At 37.5% G+C, this 18,547-nt stretch overlaps 1 protein-coding gene across 1 annotated transcript in view; it reads left to right on the top strand.

Moving 5' to 3' along the window:
• The window catches only part of SRPK1 (SRSF protein kinase 1), a 74,332-nt gene that overhangs the window by 18,493 nt on the left and 37,292 nt on the right, over positions 1–18,547 (top strand). The window contains 4 exon segments of the mRNA XM_053913749.1: positions 14,277–14,395; positions 15,737–15,845; positions 17,083–17,170; positions 18,304–18,396. Of these exon segments, the coding sequence (XP_053769724.1) occupies positions 14,277–14,395; positions 15,737–15,845; positions 17,083–17,170; positions 18,304–18,396 (409 nt within the window).

Raw genomic sequence — 18,547 nt, 5'->3', positions numbered from 1 at the left:
ATCCTTGGTTGTTGGACTCCCATATAATTGGTTTTCTAGCAATTTTGGGTGTTTTTTATTTTGAGATTAGTTGTGGTTCATGTTGCACGAGGAGGCAAAATGTGTCTACCTATGCCTCCATCTTGACTGGAAGTCCCACATTTTGGTTTTGATGCCACATTTTACTTGCGTATCCCTTAACTAATTCATAGGTCTATTCTTTTTGTCTTTTAACTCTCACACTAGCTTTATAAGTGATTAATCCACTACCTTTATATATTTACCTTTCTAATGAGATTTATTCTTTTATATGTTTTCTTGTAATTAGTATCCTTTCTTTTTAGCCTAAAGAAGTCAGTTTACCACTTCTTGTAAGGCTGGTTGACTATTTGCTTGTCTGGGAACAATTCTGTCTCTTCTTTAATTCTGAATGATAACTTTCCTGGGTAGAATATTTTTGGTTGGAAATTTTTTCTTTCAGCACTTTCTCAAATTGTGACTAAGTACACATAAAGTTTACCATCTTAAGCATGTTTACATGTAGACACAGTTCGTTGGTTTACATGTAAACCAATGTATGTATGCTCCCATCGCTGTGCCGTCATCTCCACCACCCAGAGTTACCACCCGTAACTCTGTTCATCTTGTAGGACTGCAACCCTACACCCATTAAACGGCTTCGAGTCCCTGCTTTCAGTTCTTTCAGGTAGATACCCAGAAGTAAAATTGTTGAATTATATGATAATTCTGTTTTTAATTTATAAAAACACCATGCTGTTTTTCATAGTGGCTGTGCCCTCCTTAACATTCTCACCAGCAGTGAACAAAGGTTGCAGTTTCTCCACACCCTCACCCACCTAGTTAATCATGTGTATTACTTTAGAATGCATTATTAACAGCTAATATTTGTTAAGCACCACCTATGTAGAATTATGCTAATTACATTAAATGTCGTTCTCACAGCAGCTGTTACATCCATTGTGTAGCTGAGTCATCCGTGAAGCTAGGGATCTGAAGTGACTCACAGGCACACACCCTACGGACAATAAGGACAGGGGTTCGTATCAGGCAGTCACCCTCCATAGCCTGTGTGCTCCTAACCGCTCCATCACAGCCGCTTCCCGGAAGCAGACTCACTGAATCAAAGGATGTGAACATTTCAAACTTTAAACTGCCAAGTTTCCTCTCAAAAAGGCTTTACCGATTTTAATGCCATCCATAGCATGAAAGAATGCCCCACTCAGTCCCTCCAAATCCTTGTCAACAGGTGAAATTAATCCTTTTTAATTTCTGTCACTGGACATTAAAAAGACCCTTGTTTTTATGTTTCCATGTTTCTGTTGATTTTGAAATCTGTTCATGTGTTTACAGACCACTTGAATCTTTTCCTGAATTGACATGTTAGTTTGAGTAAGGTAAACTGCTGTATGAGTTTCCTATTGCTACTATAAGAAATCGCTACAATTTTAGTAGCTTAAACGGACACAAAGTTACATGTCTTCTAGAGACTGGGGGAGAATCTGTTTCCTTGTCTTTTTCCGCCTCTAGTGCTCATCGGCATTCCTTGGCTCACGGCCCCTTCCTCACGTTGTTACCATGTCTCACTCTAGCCTCCCAGACTCCCTTTCGAAGGGCCCTTCTCCCAAATAGCTAGTTTCCCCCTGATTATTATAAACAGTCATGTTTTTCTTGTTTTGAAATGCTGTGGTTTTTTTTAAATACATATTTATTGATTATGCTATTACAGTTGTCCCATTTCCCGCTGCCCTCACTCCACTCCATCCTGCCCACACCCTCCCTCCCACATTCCCCCCCTATAGTTCATGTCCATGGGTCCAACTTATAAGTTCTTTGGCTTCTACATTTCCCACACTATTCTTACCCTCCCCCTGTCTATTTTCCACCTATCATCTATGCTACTTACTCTCTGTACCTTCCCCCCCCTCCCCCTCCCCTATTGACAACCCTCCATGTGATCTCCATCTCTATGGGTCTGTTTCTGTTCTAGTTGTTTGCCTAGTTTGCTCTTGTTTTTGTTTTAGGTGTGGTCATTAATAACTGAGTTTGCTGTCATTTTTACTGTTCATATTTTTATCTTCTTTTTCTTAGGTAACTCCCTTTAACATTTCATATAATAAGGGCTTGGTGATGATGAACTCCTTTAACTTGACCTTATCTGAGAAGCACTTTATCTTGCCTTCCATTCTAAATGATAGCTTTGCTGGATAGAGCAATCTTGGATGTAGGTCCTTGCCTTTCATGACTTGGAATACTTCTTTCCAGCCCCTTCTTGCCTGTAAGGTCTCTTTGGAGAAATCGGCTGACAGTCTTATGGGAAGTCCTTTGTAGGTAACTGTCTCCTTTTCTCTTGCTGCTTCTAAGATTCTCTCCTTCTCTTTAATCTTGAGTGATATAATTATGATGTGCCTTGGTGTGTTCCTCCTTGGGTCCAGCTTCTTTGGGACTCTCTGAGCTTCCTGGACTTACTGGAAGTCTATTTCCTTTGCCAGATTAGGGAAGTTCTCCTTCATTATTTGTTCAAATAAGTTTTCAATTTTTTGTTCTTCCTCTTCTCCTTCTGGCACCCCTATAATTCGGATGTTGGAATGTTTCCAGATGTCCTGGAGGTTCCTAAGCCTCTCCTCATTTTTTTGAATTCTTGTTTCTTCATTCTTTTCTGGTTGGATGTTTCTTCCTTCTGGTCCAAAGCGTTGATTTGAGTCCCAGTTTCCTTCCCGTCACTATTGGTTCCCTGTACATTTTCCTTTGTTTCTCTTAGCATAGGCTTCATTTTTTCATCTGGTTTTCCAACAAATTCAACCAATTCTGTGAGCATCTTGATAACCAGTGTTTTGAACTGTGCATCTGATAGGTTGGCTATCTCTTCCTCGCTTAGGTGTATTTTTTCTGGAGCTTTGAAGTGTTCTGTCATTTGGGCGTCTTTTTTTTTTTTTTTTTTTTTTTGTCTTGGTGCGTCTGTTACTTAAAGGGGCGGAGCCTTAGGTGTTCCCCGGGGCGGGGTAACGCTGGTCGCTGTGCTATGATGCTATACGTGGGGGAGGGGCTGAGAGGGAGCAATGGCGCCCGCTCCAATCTCCACCGTATTTCAGTTACTCCCTGTGCTACCCACAATCAAACTGGGCCCCTCTGGTGCTGGTTCCCGAGTGGGTGGGCTTGTGCATGCCCTAGGCCCCTAGGGGTCTCTCCAACGACCTCTCCTGTGAGGTTGGGAGTCTCTCCTGCTGCTGCCCCAACCCCCACGGGCGTTTTCAATCAGAGGTTTGAGGCTTTATTTCCCTGCACTGGAGCGCTGGGCTATGCGGTCCACTTTGCTCCCCGCCGTTTGTCTGGTTTATCTGTGCATGAATGTGGGGCCGCAGGGTCTGCCAGTGGTCAGACTGCCTGCCCCATTCATCCCACACTCCGCCAATCTCGGTCCCGCCACGGCCACGCGAGTCCTCTCCGCCCTACTGGTCTGGATGAATGTTTATTTTTTATTTCCTTGGTGTCGGACTTCCTTGCTGTTCGATTTTCTGGCATTTCTGGTTGTGTGAGGAGGCACAGTGTGTCTACCTACACCGCCATCTTGGTTCTCTGAAATGCCATGTTTATTCATTACTTAAATTCTCATATTTATTTGAGCCTGTGGCTAGATTTCATTCTAAGCCAGTTACCAGTGCTACAGCGTTTTAATTACTATAGCTGTTTATTCCAGCCTGCTATCTGGACTCCCCAGTTCCCACTCATTCCTCTTTTTTAAAATATTCTTGGCTATTTTTGCTAATTTCCTTTTCCAAGGGAAGTTTTGCAAAATACCCTGTCGATTTCAATTGAGATTACTTTTAATTTATAGATTACTTTCTGAAACATTGACATGCTTCTTTTGATTCTTCTCATCTAGGAATTTTCAGTAGCTTTCCTGGTTTTGTTTGTATATAACATACCCTTCAGGTGGTATGTTTCTTATATTCTTACAGTTTTATTGTGATTGGTATTGTAAATTTATTGCTTTTTATCTATCCATTACATTTTTTCTATTGGTTTTTGCTGGTGTGTAGAAACACTGTTGCTTTTTAAATTTGTGTGATAATTTGTGACCTGCTTATTACCTAAAACCTTGTATCAGTTGTACTGATTTTTCGGTTATTTTTCTCAAATTTTCTAGGTAAATAGCCATTTTGCAATGGTTGCAGTTCTGGTTCTTGCCTTAAATTACTATCAAAGACCGCAAGCATAGCTTTGAAAAGTAGCTATAAAACTGTGTTACTATAATGAACATCTGTCTTTTGTGGGAATGTTTCTATGGGTTTCTAGCAGATATGTTTAATTGAGTAAGCCTCTCAATTTAATTAGTAAGTTTCTTCCTATTTATCAAGGGTTTCAATCTTGAATTTTATTAAAATGTCTTTATAATTTTTGTATGGTCTTCTGTATGTATGAGGGCGGACCCCCCAAAAAAACAGAGTTTATATATTAAAAAACTGTACTTATTCTTACATGTTTTTTAACTTTAGTCACCTTCAAAGTGCTCTACATTTGATGCAATACACCTATCAAGATGTTTTTATTTTCCACTGCTCAAAACAGTTTTTTGAATTTGTTGATTTTAGTGCTTCTGCCATTTTTTGTTTCACCTCTTCCACATTGCCAAAACATTTCCCTCTGAGGACTTTTTCATCTGGGAAAACAAAAAAAAGTTACTGGGGGCAAGATCAGGTGAATAGGGAGGGTAGGGCAAGGGGTTGTGCTGTTTTTGGTTTAAAATTGCTGAACACTCAGCACTGTGTGGGCAGGTGTGCTCATAAATCACCCATCATGAAATTGGCAAAGGCATTGAAAGAGTCATCAAAAAAAAATTCATGGAAGCCAAAGGCAGCCTCTCACAACAACGCCAGCTGATACACTGAAACAGATGACAGATGGGTTCCTGGAACACTCGCCTAGCAGGGGAAGCCTCTGCAAGGGGCCCGCCCTCCAGAAGATAATTCTGGTTTTTGGGGGAGTCCCCCTCATATATTAAGTAGTGGATAACTTTACTAGATAATTCTGAGTTTGAATTATTCTTTTATGTTTGCTTGTGACTTAAATATTCAGTAATTGTACATGAAATTCATTGGTGAGACTGATGAATAGCTTTCTGTTTGTTTCATGTGTGTGTGTACCTGCGCGTTATTCTTCTGTGCTGTGGATGTTGGCATTGTTACAGTGACCGCAGACTAACTGGACAGCTTGTCCAGCTCTTAGGATGTACTGGAACAGTTCATAAAAAGAGAACTACAAAATTAACTCTTCCTTGAAAAATAGTAGTGTTTAACTTAAAACATGTCTGGACTTTATTTCTTTGGCTAGGGGTAGGTCTTCAGTTTTTTAATCTCCATGACATATCCTTTTGGGATTTTAAAAAAGTTGTTTTTGGTAGAAGCTTGTCTATATTTTATTAATCTTTCTCAAATAATGAACTTTTGATTTGCAGTTTTAAAATTTGTATTCCTTCTATTCTAGCTCATTATTTGTTCATTTAATAGCAGCTTTTCTTGTTTTCTAACTGGTATATGCATGGTGATAAATTTTTCTCTTGAGTAAAACTTGAGTATATCACAGATTTTGATACACAGATCATAACAGGTAATGCACTCATTTTGCAATTTAAAAATCTCATTTCCACCCTGGCTAGTGTGGCTCAGCAGACTGCATGCTGGCCTGTGAACCAAAGGGTTGACAGTTCGATTCCCAGTCTAGGGCATATATGCCTGGGTTGTGGGCTAGGTCCCCAGTAGGAGGCACATGAAAGGCAACCCCACACTGATGTTTCTCTCCCTCTCTTTCTCCCTTCCCCTCTCTCTAAAAATAAATAATAAAGATCTTTTTAAAAAATATCATTTCCTTTTTTAAACAAATCCGTCAGGATATTTTTATTTTATTCTACAGTATGCCCAATATGGGAATTATTTTTTGGATATGTTTGGAAAGAATGGTTATAAAGTTATACATACAAATATACTGATTTAGACCAAGCTTGTTTGTTATTTAAATTGTCAACACTTTCCATTTATTTGAGCTGTTTATTCTCCATAAAACAAACAGATAAGTAACTTACAGGAAGTTTTTGTGCAGGTACAGATTTTTTTTTTAATGAATTAAAGCATGCAGTTGAATCTTTTCTGCCCCCCCCCCCCATATTTTATGGTAACGCATGATTAACCTCAGGCAATACAAAGTCACTTTTTGTGATAATTTGATGGATAAGGTCAAAAAGATTCCCAGCTGTGTGATATGCTTCAGCAAAATCTCAGGACAAAATTTTAATACAAGCCATGTGTTGAATTCATGCGTGAACCTGAAGGTAATCATAGTTAATATTTTTTAAATAAAATATTTGATTATACAAAAAGAATAAATGATAAAACAATAGCTCCTACCCAGCTTAAGACATAAAATCTCTTTACCATACACCAGATATCATGTGTTTCCTCCTTGATCATATCCCTATGTTACAGTTTCCCTGTAGAATATTGAATTTGTTGTGGATTTTTTCCTCAGCTTTTTTTTTTTTTTTTGAGCTATAATGAACATATAATAATTGTACATTTAAAGAGTGCAACATCCTGATGTGATACATTTATGTTACAATACAGTTACCATTGTGGCCAATAGTGAACATCTCCGTTGGGACACATAATTTCTATAGTGGCAGGAATAATTAAGATCTAGTCCCTTAGAAAGTTTAATGTTTGTAGTACAGTTTTGTTGTTTGTAACCACTGTACTGTGTATTAGACCTCCAGGAATTATTTATCTACTTGCAGTTCAGTATTTCTTTATATTTTAACTTTATTTGCCTTTTTGTATGTTTTTTAACTGGTTGAAATGATACATTGTATATATTCTGCAACTTGCTATTTTTACTTCATCTTATGTTTGTGCAGTTCATTATGGTACATGTGTCGCTAGTTCATTTTCACTCTTGGGTATAATGTCTCATTGTGTCAGAATACTGCAACTTATATATTCTCCTCTTAATGGACATTTGGTTGTTTCCTGTTTTTTGATTATTACAAACAAGATTGCATACATTTCTGCTAAGGCATTCATACCAGGATAATAGTAACAGCCAAAAAGTGTACATAACCCAATTGTCCATCAGAACTGATGAATAGATAAAATGTAGTATAATTGTAATGGAATATTATTCAGCCACAAAAAAGGAATGAAATGCTGATACACCCTACAAAATGGATGAACCTCAAGACTGTGCTGAGCTAGAGAAGTCAGTCTTGAAAGACTACATATTGTGTGATTCCATTTATGTGACTTGTCCAGAATAGGCAAAGTCATATAAACAGGAAGTAGATTGTTTCCAGCGTGTGAGGGAATGGTGTGAGGGTGATTGACTGCTAATGGGTTTGGGCCTTTTATGGGGGCGATGAAAATATTCTAAGTTTAGATTGTGGTGTGATTACACAACTCTGTGAATATACTAAAGCCACTGAATCATATACTGTAGATTGGTGAATTTATGACATGTGAATTATATCTTACTAAATAAGTTAAAAATAATTTCTAGGGCAGTGTTTTTCAGACCCAATCCACTAGTAGGTTATAAAGCAATTTAGTGGGTCAGTAAAAGACTCTTTTTAATGAGGTTGCTCATGTAACTAATTTGAATACATAAACTTATGAAATATGTAAGTGAAACCTCATAAATAGCATATTCTTCATGGTAATTATGAATATACAATATTTACCCACAAAAAATGAGTAAACTTTTGTTCAAGACTTTGGTTTTACTATTTGTTTGGGTAATTAGTGATTGGGGTGAAGGATGCTTAGAAGAGAGGGTTATACCAGAAATGGAATCTACGCTGAAAGGATCCTTAGAAGTAAGAGGAAATGCTCCCATTTGGCTTTATCGTCTCTCTGTTCACACTCTAGAGTTTCTGTGTCACGTCTAGGTTGGAAACGTAAGAACAACAACACTATTGAGCTTTTATGCTGCTTTCTGCCTTCTTCCCAGGCTTTTGCTTTGGTTCTGTTCTGTACCCTAGCCAAGTATATTCCTGTTTCTGACATTACTGGTATTTTGGTCAGGTTGTTTGATTACTTTGAAAGCATGCTGCTATTAAAATTTGATATGTTATCCATTTTAGTTTACATTAGATTTTGTAGATAGTACTAGGTTAAATTTTATATGCTTTGAGAGCTTTAAAGTACTGACAGTTTTTCCTTCTGAACATGGATAGAAAATACTTGAGACATGAAATAGGTGTGAAGGAGAAATGAAATAGGTATAAAGAGTTTAAAAGCATAGGCTGGAATTTTATTTGCTTAAAGATTTATTTATTTATTTATTTTTAGGGCAAAAGGAAAGGAGGGAGAAAGAAAGGGAGAGAAACATTGATCAGTTGCCTTGCAAATGCATCTTAACCAGGAACCAAACCTGCAACCCAGGCATGTGGCCTGGCTGGGGATCAAACCTATGGCCTTTTTCCTTGTGGGGTGACACCCGGCCAACTGAGCCACACTGGTCAGGCCAGACTGGAATTATTTTCAGTCTCTCCTTTTGTTGTTCCGAGAAGAATAGTTTTTAGTGTCTAATGTTAATAAGTTGAAATTTCTGATTCTTTCATGCTACTTTTAACACATCAAAGTTGCAGTGATTTTGAATTCTTTAATTATGTCATCTTAATCACCCTCATTATTTAATATTAACTGTTTCTCTTTTCTAAAAATTTATCTTTTTGCTTTTGTTTTTTGTCTTTTTCGACAAAGGTTTTTTTTCATTTGTTTGATGTTCCTTAATGGACATGGTATTTAAAATAAAATGTAGCATTAGTAAAACTTGGGCAGTTTGACAAAGCCACTGGCAAAGCAAGGATGAAAAGGAAACTAAATTGTATCCTTAAGATAAAAAAGAAGACAAGTACATCATTGAAACAATGTAGGAGTCTGTAACCAAAAGAATATTCAACAGCAAAAAAAGTTGTGGGAAATTAAAAATACAGTAGAAATTTAAAAGACAACACAAGTTAGGAAGGTCACTCTAGAAAGTAGAAGAGAAACATGAGAACATCAGTGAAGTTGGCCAGAGGTTCCAGGTCCAGTATCTGAAGGAATAGTTCCAGAGAGAGGAGGCAAAATGAAGGGGATTAAGTTTTCAGTGAAACACAAGAAATTTTATCAGAATTTAATGAATCTTTAGTTTGAACGTAAACAGAAAGTACTTAGAAAGATGTATTTTTTTTTAAAGCCATTCAGGAAATTTCAGAAAATGGAGGGTTAAAGGGATGATTCTTTAAAAACAAAAAAGTACCTATTTTGAAGCTCAGAAATCAGAAGGCTTGATAATGGATTTGTCAACAACACCACAGAAAGCTAGAAGACAACCATTTATTTTATATCGGACTGGAAGTCAAAGATGAGGATAAAATAACGGTATGATACATCTTAATAAATTTACCTACCCTGAACTCATTCTTCAGAAGTTACTGGTAAATATGGACTATGAAAAAAATGAAGGATTAAAAATTAATATTCAGTCAAGTCAAGATGGCAGCATAGGTAAATTGGGTACTCGCCTCCTCCTCCAACCACATCAAAATTACAACTAACCTCCAAAACAACTATCATGCAGGACCACCTGAAATGTACAACTAGAGAATTAAAGAAGAAGCCACATCAAGTCTGACAGGAGGGGGAGAGATGCTGAAGGAGCTGGTCCTATACCTATGTGAGATGGATTAAAAACTGGGAGGGATATCTTGGCTGTGGAGGTCCTGGTCCTACACCAGGCTCCCAAACCCAGGGTTCCAGTGCCAGGAAGAGAAGTCCCCATAATTTCTGGATGTAAAAACCAGTGGAGACTTGAGGCTAAGGTAGATGGAAGGCTACTATAGTGCCAGGCAGTTCCTCTTAAAGGTCCCATGCATGGACTTACTTGGACTCACTCCCTCTGAGCTCCGGTGCTGGGGCAGTAGCTCAAAGAGCACTAGAGACATATGGGGAGTCTGATATCAGGATGAGAGCTTGGGGAGACTGCTTTCTCCCAGACAGAAGTGCTAGCAGAGGCCATTGTTCTTTTGATGAGCCCTCCCTGCACAGAGCTATCAGGTGGATGCCATATCTGAGTCTCCATCATCCTGGCTCACATTCTTTGCCCTGCCCTTGTGATTCCCTGAGCCCCACCCAACCCAACTTGTAGGCCCACCCAAGCTGTTTCCGGTGGCTTTTGCATACAAATGGCCTGTCTTGGCTTGCACTTAAGATTTTCCCAAAGTCTCTCAAACAAGCAGCATCTGGCCTCGGTGCATCCTGTACCTCTTGCTTGGTGGCTGCAGGCCTGGCACTAGTAGCAGCCAGCCATGATTCACAGGTTGGCCTCATCTGGGCACCTCCAAGCCCAGCAGAAGTAGCAGGCATCTGCAGGTTGCTTTGTAACTCATGCCAGGTAGGCCCAGGCAGAACATCAGCGGTGGCTGTCCTTGGCCCGCACCTCCCCAGAGGCTCCAGAGCCAATGTACCCAGGGGACAGCTTCAGACCATGTTGAAGCACCACCACCCAACTGCTTCCAAAAGTGACACACTCAAGGGGCAGACTCGGCAGGCACCAGAACCCCAGGATGAAGTACATCCTGGTATCTGGGGTGGGCCCCTGCACAGCTGATCCTCCATGGTGGTCAGAGATTGGTGATCAATAGTTGCTGCCACTCCTTGCATCTGATTAGCCTTGCAGTAAATTGCTCCTATTGACCAACAGCAATCAAGGCTCAACTACAAGAGGAGGGTGTACCTTGAATTCACAGCTAAAGTGATTGGGTAACTGCCAGTGGACCTACAGAACACCTACTACCTAAGGTTACTCTTCCAAGCCTTCAAGACGTAGCTGCCCTACCTAATACATGGAAGCAAACACAGGGAGGCTACCAAAATGAGGAGACAAAGAACATGGACCAAATGAGAAAATAGAACAAATTGCCAGAAAAGAAGTAAACAAAATGGAGACAAGCATTCTACTAGATGCGGAGTTCAAAACACTGGTTATGAGGATGCTGCATGAACTTAGGGGAAGAGTAGATGAATTAGTGAGAACTTCAACAAAGAGAAAGGAAATATAAAGGCAGAACTAGAAAACAGAAAGGAACCAGTCATAAAGAAAGAATACAGGGAATCAACAGTGGAGTAGACAAAGCAGATGGTCAAATCAGAGATCGTGAACAGAAGGAAACGAAAACACCCAGTGATATAACAGCAAAAACAAAAACGAATCCCCCCAAAAAACATTTGAGGCTAGTGTAAGGAACCTTTGGGACAACTTCAAGTATACCAACATTCGCATCATGGGGATGCCAGAAGGAGAAGAGAGAGCAAGAAATTGAAGACCTTTTTGAAAAAATGGCAAAAAGCTCCCAATAAACAAAAGCCCTGGACCAGATGGCTCCATATTTGAATTCATTTTTCATTAATTCAATTCTTAATGATTGAGAGTAGATATGTCTGTTTTTATCTTGCCATTTCCTTTCTGTTAAGCATTAAGTTATTCCCCTCTGCCACCCCCCAAAATGACAGAAAACTTCCTAACTTGGTGAAGGAAATAGACATACAAGTCCAGGAAGTGCAGATAGGCCCCAACAAGATGAACCCAACGAGGCCCACACCAAGACACATCATAATTAAAATGTCAGTGTTAAAGACAAAGAGGGAATCTTAAAAGCAAGAGAAAAGCAGTTACCTACAAGGGAGCTGCCACTAGACTGTCAGCCGATTTCTCAACAGCAACTTTGCAGGCTAGAAGGGATTGGCAAGACATATTCAAAGTGATGAAATGCAAGGATTTACAACCAAAAATACTCTACCCAGCAATACTATCATTTAGAATTGAAGGACAGATAAAGAGCTTACCAGACAAGAAAAGGTAAAGAAGTTCGTCACCACCGAACCAGTATTATATGAAATGTTAAAGGGACTTATTTATGAACAAAAAAATGGCACTAAATACATATCTATCACCAACTGAATCTAAAAAGCAAAATGAGCAAGCAGAACAGAAACACTCTTAGATACAGAGAACATTTTGACGGTTGCCAGATTTGAGGGGGGTGGGGGATGGGTGGGAAGATGAAAGTATAAAGAAGTACAAATTGGTTGTTACAGAATAGTCAGGGGAATGTAAAGTACAGCATAGAGAATATAGTCAATAATATTTATTAAAAAAGATGGTGTAAATTTATTTAAAAACATTAATACTTAAGTATAAATTGTGTATATTTTAAAGAAATTTAGAAGTTAAAAAGTAATGTTTTTTTCCTTAGGTATTGTTTTCCTGTTGATTTTGAATATAAAGATTTTCTCCTATGCCAGCATGTGTCAGGATGGAGACTTGCAGTATTTCACACTGTGACGTACAATTTATCATTCAGTTTTGAACCATTTAACTGAGACAAATACTTAGTAATGTTCAGTTGTGTAACTAAAAGCAAAGACAAAGGAATCAATAAAATTCTTTACAAATATACAGGGTGCGGTACAAATAATGCCCCTTTTTATTTCAAAACCTTTTGTTACAAAATTATAAGCATGTAATTCTGTAACATAACTATCGCACTCAAGTACACCACACGACATTTTAGGTGAAATGTTCAAATTAAAACCATAAATTATTATGCCATTATTGCCCTACCAATCATATTCAGGCAGGCCTTACTTCTGCCAGGTCCTGTCTCTGCTTCAAAAAACATTTCAGATGTTAAAAACAATAATGTTTAAACATTACTGCTCTCATGATACTTCTGAAATTCTAATATTCCAGCATTTTCGTGTCTGGTTGTCACTACTTATATTTCACTGCTTTTCAAAATATTCACAGTTGCACTTCTTACAATCATATTTTAATTCTAAAAGGCAAGAAGCCTGAAATCAGACAGTCTCTTTTAGAAATTCATCTTAATCTTAAATTTGGGGATGTTCATTCAAACTTACTATTTTTACTTAGGAAAGTGGGCCTGATAGTTCCTTACTAAATAAGTTTCCCAAAGCCATGTTTTCAGTAGGAAGGAACACATTAAACCATGCAGTTTTAGACCTACTTTTGTGTTCCCTGGGAGACCAAAAAAGTACCAAGAATCAAGACAGGTTGGAATGGCCACCAAACATCTAAATCCGAGTCACTAGTCATACTTGCCGGGGTGTTTCTTAGGTTCTATCAGCCCCTACACCTGGCTTTGCTGTAGTTACTGCTATTATTTTTTTGTTTCATTGAATCTTTTGGAAAGAAAAACAGTCTGATCAAACAAATTGATGAAAAGGTAAATAAAATATTGAAAAATTGGAACTACAACTACCGAAAGAAATGCTCTGTACTCTGTTTCTTTTGCTTGAAGCTTATCAAGCAGGCAGCTAGTAAGTGTTAAAACCCGAATGTAAATCCAACCCTGTACACAAACATTTTAATGTAACTAAAGATGGCATGTGGAGAAAGGAATCAGTAGAAGTTTTTAATGCATAATAAAATGAGATAATCACTTTTGCCTATCAAACAAGCTACGTTTTTTTAACTTTGTAATACCAGAAGTCTGTATGTGGCTGGAGATGCAACTCAGCATAATGCAACCCTTGGCCACAGACTGGAAGGAAGTCATCCAAAATGTTCATTAGTTCAGAGTGGATTTGTTATAAAACCAAAATTCTTTCCAAGGTTGCTGCATTGAACATGTTATTTTTATAAATAGGGAGAATATTTCTGTCCTTATCTTGTAATTTGACTTTAGGGAAATAATTCTAAGTATAGAATAAAGGTGATTCAAAAATGAATCAACAGCTTTATTTTTAGTAGTGAAAAATTAACAAGTTATATATCCAGCTGAACGGAATGTGCCAAAGTGGTGATACTTCTAAGGGAAATATGTAAGATCTAAGAGATTGCATAGAAATGAGGAAAAGTTTACAATGTAGAAGGAAAAGCAGGATACAAATTTTTTATGTAGTATGTGATTACAAATATATTTTTAAATAAAAACACAGCAAAATAATGAAAACCTAATAGTGTTATCAGTGATTATGTTTGGATGTTATGATTCAAGTACTTTTTTTCCTTTTACTTTTATATACAGGGAGTGGCAAAAGTAGGGTTACTACAGCTATTTGTATGAAAAATGTACTAATTAATAAATAATAATACAAGAATAAGCTGTTTTGCATACTCACAACTGTAAACTTACCTTTGCCCTATACCGTATTTTCCAGATTTATTTAAAGTCCTATTTTCTTATGTCCATTTGGATTGAACATGTTGGTATTATTTCTTAGATCTGAAACTCAGCACCGAGGCTCTGCTCCCCACTCTGAGAGTGATCCGCCAGAACAGGAAGAGGAAATTCTGGGATCTGATGATGATGAGCAGGAAGACCCCAATGATTATTGTAAAGGTAAGGCTTTCTGTAAGGAGAGGCTAAGTAAGACATGATCCATATGTATGCAGTTTCTCATTTGAATATTTGCTCTATGAGTATAAAGTACCCCTCATTTTTAATTAAATTGTTGGGGTACCCTTGGTTAATAGGATCATAATCCATTTCAAATGTACATTTCCATGATACAAGATCTGTATGAGTATTGCGCTGTGTGCCCACCATCTGCTTGCTGCTTACTGCATTTTTTCCTCTAAGTATAGGAAACAGTATTTCTTCAGTTTGACTCAATTCATTTAAAGCTTTGTTTTATATTAAATCTGTTTTTACCTTTTATTCTCCTTAAAAATAATAGTTCCCATTTCCTTAGAAAATTCCAGAAATACATTAGAAAGAAAATGCTATCACTCAGAAGTAACCAGTGATAAGATTTGGTATGTAGGCTTTTGCAAAACACCTTTTTTTTTTTTTTTTTAATTCATTTATTTTTAGACAGAGGGGAAAGAAGGGAGAGAGAAAGGGAGAGAAACATTAACGGCCTCTCACGTGCCCCCTACTGGGGACCTGGCCTGCAACCCAGGTGTGTGCCCTGATTGGGAATCGAACCAGTGACCCTTTGGTTCACAGGTTGGCACTCAATCCATTGAGCCACACCAGCCAGGGCTGCAAAACACCTTTTTATTACTTGTTTCTCATAGTGATGGTTGCTAAGATGAGTTAAACTGGAATTATAGATACTTAAACTGTGTCATAAGATTGCCTGTATGAGACTTTCTAGTATTCTTTGGTAGGAACTTAGAATGTATCTTACCACCTAGGAGAGCCTGGTTCTTCTTATTCTCAGCAGGCAAAGATAGATGTTAAAATTTCTTTGATTCCTGCCACCTTAGGAAGCCTCTTCAGGCCTTCCTGGGTTTTGTTGTGTTTTAGATAAGCAAATCCTGTTTAAGTTAAATAAATGGGATTCCTTGATCTCCCTCTTAAAATCCTGAAACTTGAACTATAAATAGATTTATATGTTTAGATAAATCTGCTGGATTACTGACAGGCAAGAATATTGTGATACGTAACCTTATTTTTGTTTGAGGATGACTTATTTTTTTAAAGTATCTATTGCTTGTTTCTGCAAAGCATCACTTGCTCCCTCTAAATCATTAGTCTTATTCGCCAAGATTTTTTTGTAACATGAGCTCAGTGATGCTATATGGCAACTTGACTTAAATTTTTCTTCTGTTAAATTGATAGTATAGAAGAAATTAATTTTTTATTTTATAAAAGATACATAGCTGTTGAAAAATAGGATATGGGGTAACCTTTTCATACTACTTAAGTAACTTTCTCTCCTGTTATTCCTTCCAGGAGGTTATCATCTCGTGAAAATCGGAGATCTCTTCAATGGGAGATACCATGTGATCCGAAAGTTGGGCTGGGGACACTTTTCAACAGTGTGGCTGTCATGGGATATTCAGTAAGTGTCAGTGGTCCCGCAAAAGAACTAGTTAGGTAATGGCTGCATGCGCTTGTCTGATCTTCCAGAGCCGGTCTGCCTGCAGCTAACTAGACTGACTGCTTGATCGGAGTTTTGTTGTGGATGATCTTTGTGTTCTTGAGCAAATGACTGTTCTCTGGAGAAGAAGACCTTAGAGGCAAGACGTTAATTAAATTAGTATTAGTACGACACTTAGAACTCCCATATTCAAAGCACTCAGGTGTTCAAGTGAAAGTACGGTATGTAAATTCATAATTTTTTTTACTGGAGTACAGTTGAATTGGTTTACAAAAAAAAACAAGATGATAGTAATTACCTACCCTTTTTGCTCCGGATTGACTTTTTAAAAAATCAGTTGCCCATGCTTTTATATAAGGATTTCTGGTACCAAGAATTAATCAATCAGACTCAACTTTATTACGCACTGTGGCCAATAAGATGCTACTCTATTATATGACCTATGTATTTGTGGGTCAAGACAGGACATTGGCACTGAACGGCTACTGTTGTGTTGACTGTCACCATATTTTATTTTGACGAACTAAGGGAAAAGAGATCAGTGCCCCTGACGAAATTCTTGCTGTACACCAGTTGAAGATCGCTGTTCCAGACGAACCTGTGTGAAATTTTCTTGTGTTTTCTTTTGGTAACAGATTTGCTCAGCTATACAGTCTAAAACTATCCTCTACATACAAAATCACAGGTAGTTAATATTGAATGTTCACCTAAAGTGCGCTGTCTATTTTTGATGAGACAATTATTGCTATATATGCACTTTATTTTTTTATCTCTTTTTTTGAGATAAAAAAATATTTATCTTGAGTATTTCTTCTGACTTTTTATATCAGGTATAGCTTTTAGCCTTTTAGCTTTTGCCAGATAGACAGGATACTTCTGATTTGGTGAGGTTTCTCCCCTTATTTATTCCCTTTTCGTGGTTTTACTTGGATTCATAGAGACATTGAGAAGGCAGATTTTAACTTAGAGAAAATGTTTGGTTAGTGGCGTTACCCAAGAACAGATTTTCTTTCTGTAAATTAAGTCTGGCCGGTTAATCAATAGGTACAAGTGATCCCACAGAAGTAGCCTGTGTTTGAGTACAGGGAACATAAGAGTCAGTATTGGGACTTCTGTCACTGTCTCCCATTTACAGAGAAATCGTAGCTTCCTAGAGGAAGGGAGGACATTTAGTTAACTGTCTATGTTTGTTTCTTAGGGGGAAGAAGTTCGTGGCCATGAAAGTGGTTAAAAGTGCTGAACATTATACTGAAACAGCACTAGATGAAATCCGGTTGCTGAAATCAGTGAGTATTATTAGATCATATGTGTGAACTGCAAAGCATTCAATAAATAAAGTTTTAATTGAAAAGACATATGAAGTACAAATCGTTTAACTTGGCTAAAATTTACTATAAAGTTCCAGTATCTTGTACTGGCCAGTGTGGCTTGGTTGGTTGGCCAGTCCTGTAGCCAAAAGTTTGCAGGTTTGTTCCCAGTCCAGGTGCATACGGGAGGCAATCATTGTTTCTCTCTTCCTTCCTCTCTACAAGCAATTAAAAAATGTCCTCAGGTGAGGATTAAAAAAAAAAGTTCCAATATCGTTAAAGATGTACGGAAGACAACAATATTTACACATTCTGTGCATGTGGTAGGGGGCTGACGGAATGCACCGTCACAGGAGTTCCACCTATATACATATGGGAAACTTGCAAATAAAAGTGTTTATTGAGCATGTTTTATATGCCAAATGCCACAAAGAATGTTCTTTCCTACTGTGGTTAAAACAAAAGTTTTACTAAGAAATATATAGTATCTATTTTATGGTTTAAGATGTTATAAAAATAAACATTGCAGTTATTAATTCCTTTATACCTGGAAATATAGGTACATTTATCAAGAGCTTATTATTTTATATCCTCCAACTCATCATTTTATTTCTTTTGAGCCTTAGATTTTCATTTGTAAGGTAGTGATTTAGACCAGGAGAGCTCTAAGGACATACTTTTCAAAATGTCAGTCTGTGATGGAATAAGGAGCTTGTGCCCAAAAAGTAAATTAATGTACTGCTTCCTTCATTGAGAAAGTCTTCCAATGAAAAAAAAAAATCAGCTGAATAAACAGTGTGATTGGTGCTGTGGTTGGTTTGCATCCTGCAAAAGCTTCTTAATTCCTCATGGCCTCGTTACCTTTGGTTAATTTTGGAGACACACCTTGAGTAGTAAAATGGTCAATTTAGAACACTAGTGTGTTGGATACATTTCTTTGTGAATTAAGTTCTTTGCCTATTTGAGTTATTAAAATTTTAATATGTTTTTCCTAACAGATTTTTATGAGCTCTTTCTTAGAGTAGTTAATCTTTTGTTACATTCGCTTCAGGTAGACATTTGGTTTATTTCATTGCTTTCGTATTTACTAAATACTGTCTTCCCCACTCTAGGTTCGCAATTCAGACCCTAATGATCCAAATAGAGAAATGGTTGTTCAACTACTAGATGACTTTAAAATATCAGGAGTTAATGGAACTCATATCCTTTTAAGAACCTATTTGAAAATAAATAAATCATGAATTAACTATCCCCAAAAAAGAGCCAGATTTGTATAAACAGGATTTTTTCTCCCTTCTCAAGGCAAACTGTAATCAAATTCCTTTCTTTTGTTACAAATTTCTGACCAGAGATGTG

The sequence above is a fragment of the Desmodus rotundus genome, chromosome 11 (assembly GCF_022682495.2).
Source record: "Desmodus rotundus isolate HL8 chromosome 11, HLdesRot8A.1, whole genome shotgun sequence".
NCBI classification, from domain to species: domain Eukaryota; kingdom Metazoa; phylum Chordata; class Mammalia; order Chiroptera; family Phyllostomidae; genus Desmodus; species Desmodus rotundus.
This window is presented reverse-complemented; position numbering and strand designations above follow the sequence as displayed.